This window comes from Salvelinus sp. IW2-2015, unplaced genomic scaffold, assembly GCF_002910315.2.
Source record: "Salvelinus sp. IW2-2015 unplaced genomic scaffold, ASM291031v2 Un_scaffold516, whole genome shotgun sequence".
NCBI classification, from domain to species: Eukaryota; Metazoa; Chordata; class Actinopteri; order Salmoniformes; family Salmonidae; genus Salvelinus; species Salvelinus sp. IW2-2015.
This window is the reverse complement of record NW_019942567.1, coordinates 228,689-247,886: the sequence shown is the minus strand read 5'-3', so window position 1 is coordinate 247,886 and position 19,198 is coordinate 228,689. Positions and strand designations below refer to the sequence as shown.

The window sequence follows — 19,198 nt, the reverse complement described above, 5'->3', positions numbered from 1 at the left end:
AACAATCGGGGCTTGTGTCTGAGATAGGCAGGGCATGAATAGATCAATCAGGCTTCAATGTCTTCCTTTGTCACGACTGACCCCCATCTGTTATCATTAGTGTCACATCTTRATAACGAAGCTTTTGCGGTGCATTGATAACAGACGGAGTCAACTTTTACAATCTCCCTCGAGTCTATCTCCCTGTGTCCAATCTGAATGTAGTTAGCATAACAAAAAAGACATTGTTCGCGCTATGTGGGAATCAACTTCGGATCAGTATCTGATAACTGACGAACATGACTGGCAAGCATCAATCATCAAATAAAGAGATCCCAATTTTGCCGGTTCTTGTTCTTTGAGATCTGAATAGAACAATATGTCGTGTACACTGTCTGACGCAGTCCAGAAATGTCAATTCAAAGAGGAATGCAGATGATAGACAGGTAGTTGTGAACCTAGCATTCTTTGTGTCACTGGATTGGCATTCACATTCACTCGCTTGGCTCTGTAGGGAATACCTGAACACTGAACCTGGCCTGTTTCCCTAACACACAGACAGCAGGACATAGAGGAAGTGAGAACACTGATGTTATTGTTCCAGGTTGAACAATCAATTCACCTGTGTGTGTGTGTGTGTGTGTGTGTGTGTGTGTGTGTGTGTGTGTGTGTGTGTGTGTGTGTGTGTGTGGTGGTGTGTGTGGTTGTTGTGGTGTGTGTGTGTGTGTGTTGTGTGTGTGTGTGTGTGTGTGTGTGTGTGTGTGTGTGTGTGTGTGTGTGTGTGTGTGTGTGTGTGTGTGTCTGTGTCTGTGTGTGTCTGTGTGTGCTGTGTGTGTGCTGTGTGTGTGTGTGTGTGTGTGTGTGTGTCTGTGTCGTGTGTCTGTGTGTGTCTGTGTGTGTGTGTGTGTGTGGCCGTGTCGTGCCGTGCGCGTGCGAGAGCCCACTCTGGAATGTTGATGTACTTGTAGAGTATATTGTTCCAAACAATGTCTTAAAATGAACAGCATCCAAAAAGGGTCATTTTGACATTCATATTAAATAAATGAATGTGAAACTGTGTATTTCAGAATCTAGACATTCTCCATATTTTAGAGCACACTGCAAGGAGTGTAATGACACCAATATGTTGTCTGTATCATGTGCGATTCCCAGATCATAAGGTCTTACAGAAAGCATTTCTCCGAGGCTCAGAAAGTCTTGATTTATTTATACTGATAGTTCATTAAAGTAGCATCAGAAAGTCTTGATTTATTTATACTGATAGTTCATTAAAGTAGCATCAGAAAGTCTTGATTTATTTATACTGATAGTTCATTAAGTAGCATCAGAAAGTCTTGATTTATTTTATACTGATAGTTCATTAAAGTAGCATAAGCTTACAGCACCGCTAATCAATACTTGAGCAGTCGTCCAACCATATACAAGATCATTCTTTCATGACCAGGATATTGACATTCATGTTCCGGCAGTGTTCCTATTCATTCGAACCAGTCTATTCTATTCTAATGGGGCTTAGATCCTGATAAGAAAAAGCAACCAATATTATCTGACAACCGACATATCATCTTAGATGCAAATAAGAGGCAAATGCTAACTGCAGTACACACATACAGTTTTAAACACAGTTGTAATATGGTTCAACAGTCAGAAAGACATCACTGCTCATGTGCTCTCATGTACCTATGTGATCTGACTCTGACCCATAAACTCACAACCTCCATTTAAACCATATAACTCAAACGCTGTGAAATACTAGGATCCCTACCAGCTGAAACAGCCAGTCTAAAATAACACACAACGAATGAGCCAGACATGTATGACATTTAGGCTCCGTCTTGAACAAACACAGAAGTACAGTGAAAGACAAAGTTGAGTGTTTTGTGAGGGATTGTTATTCCTTCCTTACCTGTTCCTGGCGTATGAAACTCTTGCTGGAGAACCTGAAGTTGTGTTGAGGAACGCATGACATGCTACTCCCATGTTGTCTACTGTTGTTTGGGGCTGGTAACCTCCTCTGTAGACGTCCTGTATTTTTATTCCTGTGTGATGGTGAATGTGTAATCCAAAGCAGACTGTATGGTGGTGTGCTCCTTGCTGAAGTCAGGCAGATACTGAGGGAGAAGTGGGCAGGGCGAGTGCTGTATAGACAGACTGGTGTGTGTGAGGGAGTGAGAGTGTGTGGTGTGCAGGGGGAGGGGCTTTGAGTTGTGACAGTGTGTGTGTGTGTGTGGTGTGTGTGTGTGTGTGGTGTGTGTGTGTGTGTGTGGTGTGTGTGTGTGTGTGTGTGTGTGTGTGTGTGTGTGTGTGTGTGTGTGTGTGTGTGTGTGTGTGTGTGTGTGTGTGTGGTGTGTGTGGGTGTGTGTGTGTGTGTGTGCGTGTGTGTGTGTTTCGTGTTTGGTGGGGTGAGTGATTTCACACCATGCCTGGGATCCCTCTGTTAAAGCCATTCCACAACAAAGACGGGGCCCAGCGAAATGTGCCATTTCACACTTTTCACCAGCCAAATGGCCTCGTCTCAATGTTTGAAGGCCATCATGAGAAGATACAGGTCACTCTGAATGATGGTGGTTGATGGTGGTGTCAGACTGGGGCATGTCTGAGCATGAAATTGCCTGTGGCCCAAAGGAGTGTTTATTATCGCCCCACATACTTTGAGCACAACAAATTAATTCTGAAATGTAAGTAATGTTAATGTATTTTACTTTTATTTAACTAGGCAAGTCAGTTAAGAACAAATTAATATTTACAATGACGGCCTACCCCGGTCAAACCCTAACCCGGACGACGCTAGGCCAAAAAACGGCATACAACACTCCTTCTGTGGCCTCCAACTGCTCTTAAATACTAGTAAAACGAAATGCATGCTCTTCAACCGATCGCTACCCGCACCTGCCCGCCCGACTAGCATCACTAATCTGGATGGTTCCGTGTTAGAATATGTGGACAACTATAAATACCTAGGTGTCTGGCTAGATGGTAAACTCTCCTTCCAGACTCACATTAAGCATCTCCAATCCAAAGTTAAATCTAGAATCGGCTTCCTATTTCGCAACAAAGCCTCCTTCACTCATGCTGCCAAACATACCCTCGTAAAACTGACTATCCTACCGATCCTTGACTTCGGCGATGTCATTTACAAAATAGCCTCCAACACTTTACTCAGCAAATTGGATGCAGTCTATAACAGTGCCATCCGATTTGTCACCAAAGCCCCATATACTACCCACCACTGCGACCTGTATGCTCTCATTGGCTGGTCCTCGCTACATATTCATCACCAAACCCACTGGCTCCAGGTCATCTACAAGTCTTTGCTCAGCTCACTGGTCACCATAGCAACACCCACCCATAGCAAGCGTTCCAGAAGGTATATTTCACTGGTCATCCCCAAAGCCAACACTTCCTTTGGCAGCCTTTCCTTCCTGTTCTCTGCTGCCAATGACTGGAATGAATTGCAAAAATCACTGAAGTTGGAGACTTATATCTCCCTCACTAACTTTAAGCGTCAGCTGTCAGAGCAGCTTACCGATCGCTGCAGCTATACACAGCCCATCTGTAAATAGCCCATCCAACCAACCAACTACCTACCTCATCCCCATATTTGTTTTTGTTTTTCTGCTCTTTTGCACACCAGTATTTCTACTTCTACTTGCACATCATTTTTCTATTGATTGACTGTTCGATTGTTTATCCCATGTGTAACTCTATGTTATTTTTCTCGCACTGCTTTGCTTTATCTTGGCCAGGTAGCAGTTGTAAATGAGAACTTGTTCTCAACTGGGACTCCCAATCACGGCCGGTTGTGATACAGCCTGGAATCGAACCAGGGTCTGTAGTGATGCCTCTAGCACTGAGATGCAGTGCCTTAAACTGCTGCACCACTCGGGAGCAAAGGATGTGAAATTGGAACAGACAGGTAATTTTCTTGTGATTGTTTTATATAATAAATGGCAATAAAGAGAGTTAAAAAACAAATCATAAGTAATAAGGTTTTGAAGTGTCTGTCCTATATCTAGGAGATATAATAAAGCTCAGGATATATTTTTGGAGACATATTTAACCCCTTATTTATGTTGGTACAAAACTACCTCCATACTTCTGGCTTAAATTGACAGATTTTGATGGGAATTTTTGTTATTATGTTGATTAGATTGACGCACCCATGTGTCAATAGGCTCTTAAGTCATTTAGCAAACGGTCTTATCCAGTAGTGAATGACATACTGGACCGCCATGGGAATCGAACCCACAACCTTGGGGTTGCAAGCACCAAGCTCTACCCACTAAGCCACATGGGACAACAAAAGAAAGAAACGTGTTAATATAATCAGTGTTGAGAAAACTATATTTTTGAAAACATCACTTTAAACCCAAAATGAACTTAAATTAGTATATTACATGACATTTTACAAAATGAAGATGTCATACTTGTACAGCAGACCATGAGAATATTATGTAATTACTGTATTTTACCTATGTGTCTCTAATATGTGTACACTGTTTAAGCCTTGTATGATTTTTGAATATGAAATATAGTCCCACATTTAAATTAAATCCATCCTCACGATCCAATGCTGAAGCAGTTATCTGTCAGTGTGGGATAGGGGCATTCCAGTTTCAGCAGGATGCCGTATACACAAGCTCCTGTTTACCTAAAAGAACACATGAGTCAAATGATATCCTGTTTGATTTATCAAAAGAACCAGTCAGGTGAATTTCATTGTCATTCACACTAATGTGGAACAGAGGAAAAGTGAAACAAAAGCGAAACAAAAACAAAGTATCTGCTATATACTTCAGGACTAGGAGCGATGCAACTGTTTTCCGGATTTCATAAAYGCATAATTAGAGGTTATTATGAGTAYAGAGGGCASATCTTTGTCATACTGAAAAAKCWAAAAWMTTCCATTCAAATTTATACCCCAAAACAACATTTCTTAAATAGACGGTGATTGTTTCTCGGGTCAATCAGACAGTGAGTCACAAACTAATAATCGCCTGTGGGTCATCCCACATCCCAAGGCTTTAATTCCAGTTTCTGTCCATGACTGGMCTTTAAATGTCATGCCAATGGATTCACCCCAGGCACTAATCAGTCATCATCCCAGTTAAACACACTATTGGGAATCTCCACTCTTCAAGATGGCAATCTAAAGCCTGTCTGAAAAGCCACATTTACCATAACAAGGTTAGGTGCTGCTCAAGCATGAATAATTTAATCAAGGGGGAATGTGGAGTATAGCTGTAATTTGATAGAGACAAGCAGCCATGGTATGTTTCAGATGTAACATTGAGTGAGAAAAGAAACTAGAGGTTGTCCATGACTTTTCTGATGTAGCCTAATTGTATCTATTTATTTTATTTAACCCTTATTTTACCAGGTAAGTTGACTGAGAACACATTCTCATTTTACAGGAAGGAGCTGGGGAATAGATACAGGGGAGAGTGGATGAATGAGCCAATTGTAACGATGTTGCATACAATGACTGACAGTCTCTATGCCAAGCCACATAAGTACCCTAACACATAGTGCCCTCTAGTCTCTTATTCCCTTATCTTAGTATGAATAAAAATGAATCATGTATGAATAACTGTCAAAAAATAACTTAAAACTGTCAAACAAAAAATTACTTAAAAAGTATTTTCTAAAGTGCAATACAATTGATGAGGCAGTGGAGTTTGTAAAAGTGTTTTACATACATTACAGCCTTTTATAGTTATAACTCCCCCGGAGCAGACAAGCCTARCACGAGTTGGCAGGTATATACCAAAATCTGAAGTGATTTATTTACTGTGTAGTCTAGTTTGTGTGTGACAGATGAGTGAGTCTATCATAGGATGTCATGGAAAAATAAATGTGCGCGCTTGTCAGCAACTGCACAGCAAATGGTGACTCACCCATGTAGTCACCGCGCGCACTCCAGTCCCACGCGCATATCCCAGAAGGAAGCAGCGCTTCTWATGAAAACTGACAATTTGGGAAAGTTCTCTGCCGTCACTCCGGTCTCTGTCGGGTTTCGATTGCATCTCTGCTGAAGTGCATATACTGTCCTACACAAAGACGTGATACCGTGAAAAATAAAATAAAATCGCCATGTGCCAAAAAGCAATCCAAACCCTGATAAACAGGCCTACATATTTTCTGTTCATGTAGGGAACTGGGCACACCTAACAGCTACTCAATCATCATATCAAACGTGTAAAACTAAACGTAAATAGTAGTATACAATCATTCAATTATGTCAGTTTTGTGAAGATAAATGACCTACTTAATGTGATACCTTTCAAGATGACAGTCATTTATTTCATGCTTGTTGGATGGGAATGTTTTTCTAGTAGGCCCTAAATGAGATCACATCTCTTCATTCCCAACAAGGATGGATTTACAGGACTTGGTCCTATGATTATGTGTCATAGCATGCTCAATGGGTAGAGGCAATAGGCTGCTTTGCCAAAATCAACACCACACTGTAATAATAACAAGCCATTCAGGTCTTTTTGGCCATGTAGTGTATGATCCATATCAAATCACATTGTATTGGTCACATACACATGATTAGCAGATGTTATTGCGGGTGTAGCGAAATGCTTGTGTAGGCCTATAGTGGTAGTAAACATATGAAATAATCTACTTCACTTAATTTTGGCACCCAGGTATACTAACATTATTAAGATATGTGTTCACATAACCTTTTAGTCCACTAACTGAAGATTTGTCCCGGTCCCCACATATTGTGTCTCCCAATACGTTGTCTGAGTTTAACTTTGGGCCTACCCGGGAAGCCACCCGCCTGTGTTTATCCAGACGCAGTGGGTGACAGCAGGGTGCTAAAGTCACACCAAGGGCCTTTTAAAATGGAGTCTGGGTAAGAGGCCCCCCATCATCAGGTGTCAAAGAGAGAACCGTTCGGGCCAAAGTTCTCCCACACAGGAGAACAATAAAGGAATCTTAATTGGACTGTCTTTGAAGAGAAGATCAATCCATTTAGGATCTTATGAATCTATGAAGATGTCATAAGATATTTCAAAGGTTCCATGGCTCGCTTCATATATGGCCCTCAAAAAGGTTCTAAAACAAAAACATGAACAAAGGGGGGTGGGCTCAAGGAAGAGGTGTGATGTATCATGGCAGGTAATACTGCATTTTGGATTATCCACATACAACACGTAACAACTTATTCCCCCCCCCCCATTGGGTACCACTGACATACATAGATTTCCACAGATCAAGAATGTGAATCACAAAGTTTTGTTGTGACAAGTCTAATGGACATTCACGCACACATTTTCCCCTTTCAGTTCTGAACCTGTAATCAGGTTGCCACATCTTTTGTCAAGAACGATGACTCCATTCCTATTCCACACCTCAAATTACCTCGATTACCACCAAGACCACGTTCATAAACTCGTTTGACAAGGACTTTACATGAATTCCTATCAAACTGGTTTAACCCTCCTGAACCTAATCATGCAGCTGCATCGTTTTGCAGAGATCAAGTAACCAATATTACCTAAATAACATTTTCATAAAACAGTTAGACAAGGAGTTTACATTGATTTATTAGGATTTGTGATGTTTTCAGAAGTAAAAAGGCAACAGCCCCAAAAGCATATGGGTCCCACCCTTTCATGTTGTAGCACAGTCGACACTCCAACCTTTCCAGAGACGGTGGCTTCATCACCATAGCCAGATAAGGGCTGTTTGGCCACCGACACCAGTACAGGAATGTCGGTAGGTGACAGTCACAGAGGGACCAGGGAGGGGTGAAGGGGGTCTGGCTGTCTCTGATCCACTGTGTGACTGGCTACATAGCTGTGCCTGCGTTTATAGGCCCAGGCTGTAAACTCATTACCATCCACCTATCAGCACAGGGGACAGGACTACAGGGCAACCATTCATTTACACCCCCCCCCCCCCAAAGACATGAGTTGGCTTCCATTTTACTCTTTACAGCAGATTGTTGTAGGGTACCAGTTCTTTCTGATAGCTCACAGTAAGCTTAATTTAAAAAAAAGACCAACATAGTATGCACTTTTCATATCAGTGTGTGCATTTATATTCACATTGTGTATGTGTTTTAGTGTATTTGAGTGAGTGTGATTGGTCTGTGCATTCTATGTGACCGAGGTCATGAGGGGTAAAGTGAGAGTGTTCAGCTGTCCACTCAGATTAGTGTGAAAGGAAAGCATGCTGGGACGATACTAAATGGATACTGTAGTGGGCATAGCAACACACACATGCTGTTAGCAACGCAACCTTCAACTGAACTAGCGCCCATTGAGCAAAATTGGTTCAAAGACGTCTTTTAACGCCTTTTTAACAAAGAAGACATATTTTCAACATCTTGTGCTTAGTGGGCTGTGTGTTCAAAATATACTCCATAAACAACATGGGTCCTCACACCGGAAAACATCTATTTATTTATTTTCGATACAGTGTATTGCTCCATTTTCACAATAGTGCAAAATTACTTTACAAGTTTCCTCATAAATATAACAAACATAACATATTATAAATAAACAATGCATGTGACAATGTGTTAACTGAAAAAGCTACAGTCACATTGACATTGCACAAATGTTTTAATCCAAGAAATTGGGTAATTTCTGATTTACATTTGAATCAACAAAATGGAAGCCAAGGTCTTGTGTGGTTGAGGGCGGATTTCACTCATGGTACATAAGGAGTTCACACGAACCCAGAAGGCAACATTTGCCATGGAATGTTATAATGAGTTATTTTTCTGGTTGTAAATGTGTTTTCTGGTTGTATGGTCAGATATCAGATTACAACTAGTTAAAGATGTCCTTTTCTGGCTGCTAAAAAGACATCCAATCAGTATACAACTTTTGCCCTTTGGGAACAATTGCAGGAAATAATCTCTATTAGACAAACAGAGCTTTGTTTTCGAAGGGGCCCTTTCTACAACTAACCAATATTGGGTTGTTTCGGAAAAACAAACTAGAACAACAAAATCCTTCTAAAAAAGGGAGAAAAAAATTACTTCTCAGAAGTTTGACATCTTATCACACTGTGCTACATATTTATTGAACCTAGTTAACCATGACTGAGTGTAGAACTCAAATTAGGACCCGTTGTAGTCTATTGTAACCTTGGCTGACGCAGCTCTTTCACCTRAGGCAAAGAGTCAGTATCAACTTTGTACAAATAGGTTCATTATTTTAACCACTCCACCTTCGAACTTCCAAAGAATCCTGGTATTACCTTACTGACGTGTTTCAGAGTATCATTCGAGCTTAGAGTTATATTACATGTTGCCACACGTTTACTACATCAACCCTGGCGTGGTGCATTTGTATCCTTTTCAACAACACACGGATGAGGTATGGGTGAGTACAAACTGAAGTGTACGTAAGACAAAATGACAGCACCAGTGTCAAGTGTTCAGATTGGTGTCATTTGTGTTAAACTTGCTAACTTTACGCACTTAAGCCGTTTCAAAGCTGCCAGAAGCGTGATACCACTGTGTGTGTTTATGAATGATAATGGTCTATACAGCAAATTAGGGTCTTCTAATTAGCGAGTGGACAAGCAAGCTTGCATACCGTCGCCTTCCACACAACAGTATTGGACATCAGTTGCCCTAACTATTAATGACATTGGTGGTGTCATGCTCGTGGCAGTGACAAGGCAATAAAAAAACATTTAAAAATATATACCTACATTTTCAGTCAAGGTACCAACACACAGAAGAATCTCCATGAGGACCTGTAAATGCATCAGCTACTTTCTCTCATGGTTACATGAACCACTGCATGAAAAAAATAAACCTTTATCTTTTAACTGTTTCCCGTTACAAATAATAGAGATATTTCAGTTGACCGGGGTCCCGTATGTGTTAAGCGTCTCAGAGTAGGAGTGCCGATCTAGAATCAGTTTAGCCTTTTAAATCATTCAGAATAAGAGGGATGACCTGATCCGGAATCAGAATTCCTACTCTGAGATACTTTATGATTACGGCCCTGATATTGTCTTCAGTTTAAGACATCCTTATCAATCCTCTCATCACTCTGATACACTCAACTCTCAAGCACAAACTGAATGACTAACAGTTTCACACTTTGACTTTCTCCCTGACACACTTCCATCCACGATATGCACAAAGTTAACGCAACAAAATAAAAACAATACGTCTCTCTTGAGTTGTAGCAGTGGTCCATTTTCTTTTCATAAAGCATCTTTGAAATTGTCTGAATATATTAGCTATAGATTGTTTTACATTTAATAAATAAGAAATAGAATTCAACGTAATTCGATCTATTCGATCTATAGATCTATTGATACTCGATCTACCGTTACTCGAAACAAATTCTACAGTTTCGAGTAACGGTAGATCGAGTATCAATAGATCTATTTTTCAGTGTGAAGTTTCCCCTAGGTACAGATCTAGGATCAGCTTCCCCTTCCCCAATCCTAACCTTAACCATTAGTGGGGAAAARGCTAAACTGACCCAAGATCAGGGGTAACTTCACCCTCCTCCCCATGTGCGTCTGTGGGGTTGGACGGTAAACAACATTGGCCGTTACTGCCACCTAGTGTGACACATTTAGCAGCACTATACATTTTTATTCCTTCCGGCCAGGACACGATATGCATGCATGGCAGAACCAGCCTATAGCTACATTCCTTAGTTAAAATAATTCATTTCAATATCTATATATATATTATTGCAAAAATGGTGATAACAAAAAAAAAGAAATTTACAGTACACATGATACACAAAGTGACTGTCTTCAGAGACAGTGTTTCAAGRGTTGGATTGCAAAGGGAAAGAGGGATGAAGGGAGGATCTTTTTTTAATTTTCTTTTTTTAAAACCATTATCCAAGGAAAACTCTACCGTGTTCTTCAAGAGACTAGGAGCTGGTATCTTTACGGTAATACAGCGAGACCTCAGGAAATGAGACCCCAAAAGATCCACCAGCAACCCCTGTGTTTCTCTCTCTCCCCATCCTTCACTCTTCCAACCTCTCACTCTTCCCATCACCTCTTCTCTGTTTAACTGCACCCCCTCCCTTCCCTCCCTCCCCCCCTTCACACAGAGCAGTTACGTCTCTTGCTTGGGCCTGGCTGTGCGGGGGCGGCGGTGACCGAGGCGGGGGCTGAGGTCAGCCGGAGCCTAGCCCCGTGTCAAAGGCTGGTGGAGGACACGGAGAGCGTGGGCGACGAGGGCGGCGGGAAGTTGAGCAGCTCCAGGACGGCCACGCCCACYCTGCTGCGTCGCGTGAACATGCAGGAGGCCGCCACCCACTTGTTGCTGCGCGGGTTGTACTTCTCAATGGAGTTGAGGCTGGAGCTGCCGTCGTTGCCGCCCACTGCGTACAGCCAGCCGTCCATGGCCACAAGGTCATGGGTACTTCTGGGAAAGGGGTGCAGCATAACATGCACACTCAGTAAGGCAGGTCAAATTCAGGTAGGTCCCTCCCTGTTTCAGCCTGTTTGCTTCCGTTTGGTCGTAGTGAATACGACCTTGCTGTGACTAGATGGGGCCTGTTTTTAGATGAATATGAGCCACACTGCTGATTACAACAATGGTTTATTTATGGACTGGAGCATCCATTGTCATCAGGTTTCCCTGGTCAATTCATTTCCTGTTGACTCTGTCTATTTCCCTGTGTGTGTGTGTGTGTGTGTGTGTGTGTGTGTGTGTGTGTGTGGGTGGTGTGTGTGTGTGTGTGTGTGTGTGTGTGGTGTGTGTGAGATCTTGTGTGGTGTGCCTGTCTTCATTTTGTGTGTGTGTGTGTGTATGTGCATGTTTGACTCTAATTCAATTTAAATCTCCCAATCCTGGTCTCTAAGGCCCACTGCTTGTGCAGGGTCCAGAAACCCTAATCATTAGGTGAGTAACGGCCGTAATGAAAACCTCATCACACTCCGAGACTACTTTCAAATACTCTTATATAACAGAATGGCATCAAGTATTGTGTACAACATAAGACCTTAAAGGCACTTGTGTGGGATACATTCTAAATGGATTCACAGCCTTTATGTACATATAAATATGAAGTTATAGCCACAGGTGGTTGGTAGCGATTGTGACGTGGCTGGCGGTGCCCACCTGCGTATGTTCATGGGCGCCACGCCCTCCCAGGCATTGGTCTTGGGGTTGAACCGCTCCACTGAGTTCAGGCAGCTGGTGCCGTCATTTCCCCCGGCAACGTAGAGCATCCCCTCCAGCACAGCCACCCCGGCACTGCTGCGCCGGCTCAGCATGTTGGCGATGGTCGTCCACGCGTTGCTCTGTTCCGACCAATCATAGAGGGTTTGTTAGGAGTGACGTGGTCAGTTGAGGGACTCATCAGTGTTGGTTCTACTTTTTGATCTGMGCAGAAGTTCAGCTTTATGGGCCGGTTTTAACCAGATTAAGCATATTAATGGACTGAAAATATAGCCTGGTGGGACCAGCCTAACCGCTACGTTCACCATTGTATTTAATAGGATGGTGAACACAATGATCAAGTTGGTTCTACCAGGCTAGTGAAAATCATGCTCAGTTGAGATTCTTCTATAGGCTTAATCTGGGTCCAGGAAACATGTTCATATTGATAGAGATCTCATTGTTTGTTTCATTTTTTTTTTTATACCTGTGGTTCATATTTCTCCACTGTAGCTAGGTGTGAGGAACTGTCATACCCTCCTACTGCATACAGACTACCATCTAGAGAGAGAGAGAGAGAAAGAGTGAGAGAGAGAGATGGTAGAGTGACAGAGAGAGAGAGAGAGAGAGAGAGAGAGAGAGATGCTAGAGGTTTTATTTTATTTCACCTTTATTTAACCAGGTAGGCTAGTTGAGAACAAGTTCTCATTTACAACTGCGACGTGGCCAAGATAAAGCATAGCAGTGTGAACAGACAACAACACAGAGTTACACATGGAYTAAACAATAAACAAGTAAATAACACAGTAGGAAAAATAAAAAATWAAAATGAGTCTATATACATTGTGTGCAAAAGGCATGAGGAGGTAGGCAATAAGAGTGACAGAGAGAGGGCGAGAGAAAAGCGCGAGAGGGAGAGAGAGATGGTAGAGTGCACAGACAGAGGGCGAGAGAAAAGCGCGAGAGGGAGAGAGAGATGGGTAGAGTGCCAGACAGAGGCGAGAGAGAAAAGCGAGAGGGAGAAGGAGATGGTAGAGTGCCAGACAGAGGAGAGAGAAAAGCGAGGGAGGGAGAGAGAGAGGTAGAGTGCCAGACAGAGGAGAAGAGAAAAGCGAAGAGGAGAGAGAGATGGTAGAGTGCCAGACAGAGGAGAGAGAAAAAGCGAGAGGAGAGAGAGATGGTAGAGTGCCAGACAGAGGGAGAGAGAAAAGCGAGAGGAGATAGAGATGGTAGAGTGCCAGACAGAGGGAGAGAGAAAAGCGAGAGGGAGAGAGAGATGTAGAGTGCCAGACAAAGGGAGAGAGAAAGTGAGAGAGGAGAGATAGATGTAGAGTGCCAGACAGAGGGAGAGAGAAAAGACAGAGGGAGATAGAGATGGTAGAGTGCCAGACAGAAGGAGAGAGAAAAGCGAGAGGGAGAGAGAGATGTTGAGTGCCAGACAGAGGGAGAGAGAAAATGAGAGAGGGAGAGATAGATGGTAGAGTGCCAGACAGAGGGAGAGAGAAAAGTGAGAGAGGGAGAGAGAGATGGTAGAGTGCCAGACAGAGGGAGAGAGAAAAGTGAGAGAGAGATGGTAGAGTGACAGAGAGATGGTGGAGAGAGAACAGAAGAAAAATATAAAAAGAGACAGAGAGCCACGTGATGACAAGCTCCAAATGCCAGATAACAGCTCGCAAATGTTTGATGAGGCCCATAATAACCAGGAACCCAGTAGGAAAATCACTCAAGCCTACATTATATCCGTGCTCAATAGATGACATAATCACACCAAGGTGGACATCACATGCTCACCCAGAGTGGCCACACGGACATATCTCCTTCGGATGCTCATGGCAGCGATGGAGGTCCAGGTACTGGTCAGAGGGTCGTACCGCTCTGCACTGTTGGGGTGGAGGGGGCACTCATTACATACATGGATGGAGTACAACACTCTCAGCTCAGTATTTGTATATGTGAGTGAAAATCTGTTGAGACAACCAGTGTCGGATATATTCACTGACATTCAAGGAAGTCTCCCTGTAGACAGCGGGCTAGAGGTACATTCATATTTGTAACACTTTATGGACGTACACATGTTAACGTTCTAACATTTATGACAGTGTCCCTAAGTTATTATGGAGGAGTCCAAGTCCTCAGAGTGGGTAGATAGTACAGTAGGTAGAAGAAGTTCCAAGTCAAAAGGCACGGGGCTAGGTTAGAACCCAATCCCGAGCCTGGCATCTGTGTTCCCGACGTCAGCAGCACTAACCGCTACAGGCCTAGTGAGCAGCGACAGAAGTGGACCTGTTGAGGCAGGAAGCTCCGTCGTAGCCGCCGGCCGCGTACAGGAGGCCGTGCAACACCGCCACACCCAGACAGCTCCGCCGCGTCCCCATGGAAACCTCGGGTTGCCAGGAGTTGGTGACCGGGTCGTAGGACTCCACTGACGCTAGATCGGAGGTACCGTCATACCTGAGGGAGAGAGGCCAGTGAGTGGGCTTAGAGGTTGGTCTAGGATGGGTCCCAAATGGCACCCTATTCCCTATATAGTGCACTACTTTTCACCAGAGCCCTATGGCCCCCTTTTCGGGTCAAAAACAGTGCACTATATTGGGAATAGGGTGCCATTTGGGACGTATCCTAGGCGAACAATAGGAGAATGGGCTCTGACACTAGTGGTGTCTGGTACCTCTTCAGGTTTCGTTCTTTAATCTCATTTAAGCGATTCTTCACAAGTGTATTTTGTTAACAGTTTAAAAGACAATAAACTTTCTTGAAATAAAATGGATTTTAAATAAGGTATCATCTGTTTATTTATTTCACAGGGGATATTTGTCATAGCTTATTTCCATTAGTAGCACCTGGATGAGACTCTGACATTCCAGACAGTGATAGTAGTGCATCAGACACTACTTTGTTCTGCCTTTCACTTGATGTACAAAAGCAAAGGGCGTTTGTTTTGTTTCCCTCTCTCGGATAGAGGGGACGTGCTTTGGCATTGAAAGTCACAATTTGAATAATTACACTTTAAGGGCTGCTGCCACACGTTAGTCCTGCTGCCACAGGCAACTGTTTATCTTATCATACAAAATAATATAAATCAATGTTTTCGGTTAACTTGTTGTAATCTTATTTATCCTAGTCTCACTTTTAAGACATTCATATTAACCTAACCGAGCTAGCTAGCTAGCAAAACTACCACTAGCATACCAGTGTTAAACAGTCCTATTTCAGTTAGCTAGCACGACATTGGTTAAGACTTACTACCCAAATCTAGACTATCTAGGGGTCAAAGGTTGGTCAGATGAGTTCATCTCTTACCCTCCCACTGCGTACAGCTTGTTTCCGATGGCCGCCACGCCCACCCGTGCCCGCCGGGTGGACATAGAGGCCACCATGTGCCAGCGGTCTGTCCGCGTGTCGTAGGCCTCGCAGTCACCGTGGATGGCAAACAGACTGCCCCCACCTGGGCACAACACACACAGACAACAACCACATAATCATCATAGCTAACAACATGAACAAACAGTGCTGAGGATGGTCCTATTTCAGTTATAATACGAACAAATATTCTACAGATGGTAGTCGCGAGCTGTAATATTCCAAACTCATTTTGGATAATTGCCAAATCACATCTATTTAAAATGTTATGTGTTTTGAATGTTACCCAGTATCTGTGAAACGGTTAGCCTTTAACCACGGGCCAAAGTCAGGATCCCTGCTTAAACAATGGAACTCTATAGGTAGAAAGTACTTTATATAAGTATGTGTACGCGCATGTGTGAATGTGTGTATGTACCCTGGTGGGTAACCTCTGGGGCACACTGACCAACGGCGAAGAGCACGGGGCTGGCGCCCTCGCAGCGACGAGGCCGGGTGCGGCTGTTACTCAGCACGCCCCTCTGCTCGGGCATCAGGTGGTACTTGAGGGCTTCGATGAGCAGGTCCTTGCACTCCGAGTGGTGGCGCACCAACTGCTCCGTGTCCACGTTGCTCATGAGGAAATCCCTCCGCAGTAGGGGCAGGCGTACACACTTCATCAGCTAGAGAGGGGAATGGGAGGTGGGAGGGGGCAGACACTTTTATCCAAAGTGAATTATTTTCATATAGGTGGCCAGCGGGAATGAAACCCACAATCCTGACGTTGTAAGTGCCATGCTTTACCAACTGAGCTACACAGGTGCATATTTGATCTTACCCAGGGAACGTGCTGCCTGCGCCCGTCAATGTCGTGTTTGACCCAGCTCAACACGGCCCGGTATACCTCCTCTTCCGACGGCACGTTCAGGTTGTCACTGGAGATCAGGTCCAATACCTTCACACAGAGAGGAAGGAGAGAAGGAAGGGGGAGAGAGAGGAGGGGGAGAGAGAAGGGGTGTGGGGGAGAGAGAGAGCGGGTAGGCATAGAGAGGGGTAGAGAAAAAGAGGGCAAGAGAGAGTATCATTTTACTCAAGAGTTACAAACATAACAGTCTCTACACCTCTTGACATTTGCTTGCGATTCTCTTACATCAATGAAAGAAGCTATTCCCCCACAGAGGCGTTCATCCCACGTGCGATGAGTCACAAAAGTTGTCACGACAAGAAATTATTACATGAATTCATTCCTATTTATCTGGAATGAATGTTAATTTTGAAACATCTTGAAAAAGGTCAGCTTGACTGAAATGTCCAAAATAATAAAACAATGAGCCGAGGTAAATGTGTGTGTGGGATCAATTTTCATGAAGAAAATGGTTTAGAATCATATTTCCATTAGCGCCACAAAGTCATTGTGGTGGTATATGCTTGCTAGCCCCGGCCCGCTAGCTGTCTGAATCGCCGTGTCTCCAACCAGCCTCACTACTCACTGGACCCTTATGATCACTCGGCTACGCACGCCTCTCCTTAATGTCAATGTGCCTTGCCCATTGCTGTTCTGGTTAGTGATTATTGTCTTATTTCACTGTAGAGCCTCTAGCCCTGCTCAACATGCCTTAGCTAACCCTTCAGTTCCACCTCCCACACACGCGATGACATCACCTGGTTTAAATGATGTTTCTAGAGACAATATCTCTCTCATCATCACTCAATGCCTAGGCCTACCTCCACTGTATTCACATCCAACCATACCTTTGTCTGTACAAACTGCTACAGACCTATATCTATCCTACTCTGCCTTTCTAAGGTCTTCAAAAGCCAAGTTAATAAACAGATTACCGACCATTTCGAATCCCACCGTACCTTCTCCGCTACGCAATCTGGTTTCAGAGCTGGTCATGGGTGCACCTCAGCCACGCTCAAGGTCCTAAACGATATCATAACCGCCATCGATAAGAGACAATACTGTGCAGCCGTATTCATCGACCTGGCCAAGGCTTTCGACTCTGTCAATCACCACATTCTTATCGGCAGACTCAACAGCCTTGGTTTCTCAAATGATTGCCTCGACTGGTTCACCAACTACTTCTCTGATAGAGTTCAGTGTGTAAAATCGGAGGGCCTGTTGTCCGGACCTCTGGCAGTCTCTATGGGGGTGCCACAGGGTTCAATTCTCAGGCCGACTCTCTTCTCTGTATACATCAATGATGTCGCTCTTGCTGCTGGTGAGTCTCTGATCCACCTCTATGCAGACGACACCATTCTGTATACTTCTGGCCCRTCTTTGGACACTGTGTTAACTAACCTCCAGATGAGCTTCAATGCTACAACTCTCCTTCCGTGGCCTCCAACTGCTCTTAAATGCATGTAACACTAAATGCATGCTCTTCAACCGATCGCTGCCCGCACCTGCCCGCCCGTCCAGCATCACTACTCTGGACGGTTCTGACTTAGAATATATGGATAACTACAAATACCTAGGTGTCTGGTTAGACTGTAAACTCTCCTTCCAGACTCACATTAAGCATCTCCAATCCAAAATGAAATCTAGAATCGGCTTCCTATTTCGCAACAAAGCCTCCTTCACTCATGCTGCCAAACATACACTTGTAAAACTGACCATCCTACGGATCCTCGACTTCGGCGATGTCATTTACAAAATAGCCTCCAACACTCTACTCAACAAATTGGATGCAGTCTATCACAGTGCCATCCGTTTTGTCACCAAAGCCCCATATACTACCCACCACTGCGACCTGTACGCTCTCGTTGGATGGCCCTCGCTTCATACTCGTTGCCAAACCCACTGGCTCCAGGTCATCTACAAGTCTTTGCTAGGTAAAGCCCCGCCTTATCTCAGCTCACTGGTCACCATAGCAGCACCCACCCGTAGCACGCGCTCCAGCAGGTATATGTCACTGGTCACCCCCAAAGCCAATTCCTCCTTTGGCCGCCTTTCCTTCCAGTTCTCTAATTCCAATGACTGGAACGAACTGCAAAAATCACTGAAGCTGGAGACTCATATCCTTTAAGCACCAGCTGTCAGAGCAGCACACAGATCACTGCACCTGTACACAGCCCATCCAACTACCTCATCCCCAAACTTTATTTATTTATTTATCTTGCTCCTTTGCACATTCATCTTCTGCATCTTCTGAATGCATCTACCATTCCAGTGTTTAATTGCTATATTGTAATTACTTCGCCACCATGGCCTATTTATTGCCTTACCTCCCTTATCCTACCTCATTTGCACTCACTGTCTATAGACTTTTTCTATTGTATTATTAACTGTATGTTTGTTTATTCCATGTGTAACTCTGTGTTGTTGTTTGTGTCGAACTGCTTTGCTTTATCTTGGCCAGGTCGCAGTTGTAAATGAGAACTTGTTCTCAACTAGCCTACCTGGTTAAATAAAGGTGAAAACATTTTTTTTTTTTTTTAATAAAGTTAATATATGCTGTGTGTACCCATATAACTGAAGCTAAATGGGTAAGGGCGTGTCCTGATATATTACAGCGTGACTATGTAGTGCGTGTGTGTGCGCCTCTTTTAGGGCGATGTGTGTGTGTGTGTGTGTGCACTGCAGAGAGGGTGGCACAGCTCCTAGTCAGGCAGTGCAGGGCTGCTGCTGAGATCAATAGAATAGCAGCAGCTTCAGACGAACAGCATCAGCTAATCCACATGAACTAGAGAGCCATACAGTACAGAGCCAGCACAGTACAGAGCAGCACAGTACAGAGCAGCACAGTACAGAGCCAG

General features: G+C 43.8%; 1 protein-coding gene across 1 annotated transcript in view; it reads right to left on the bottom strand.

Annotated features, from left to right (window-relative positions):
- Positions 1 to 8,379: 8,379 nt before the first annotated feature.
- Positions 8,380 to 19,198, bottom strand: part of LOC112068440 (kelch-like protein 17) — a 32,686-nt gene continuing 21,867 nt past the window's right edge. The window contains exons 5-12 of the mRNA XM_024135599.1: positions 16,275 to 16,391; positions 15,906 to 16,119; positions 15,398 to 15,542; positions 14,381 to 14,548; positions 13,889 to 13,977; positions 12,585 to 12,658; positions 12,059 to 12,240; positions 8,380 to 11,359 (exon numbers count right to left, since the gene is read on the bottom strand). Coding sequence (XP_023991367.1) covers positions 11,131 to 11,359; positions 12,059 to 12,240; positions 12,585 to 12,658; positions 13,889 to 13,977; positions 14,381 to 14,548; positions 15,398 to 15,542; positions 15,906 to 16,119; positions 16,275 to 16,391 — 1,218 coding nt within the window. The 3' untranslated portion in view covers positions 8,380 to 11,130. The remainder of the gene's footprint in view (positions 11,360 to 12,058; positions 12,241 to 12,584; positions 12,659 to 13,888; positions 13,978 to 14,380; positions 14,549 to 15,397; positions 15,543 to 15,905; positions 16,120 to 16,274; positions 16,392 to 19,198) is intronic.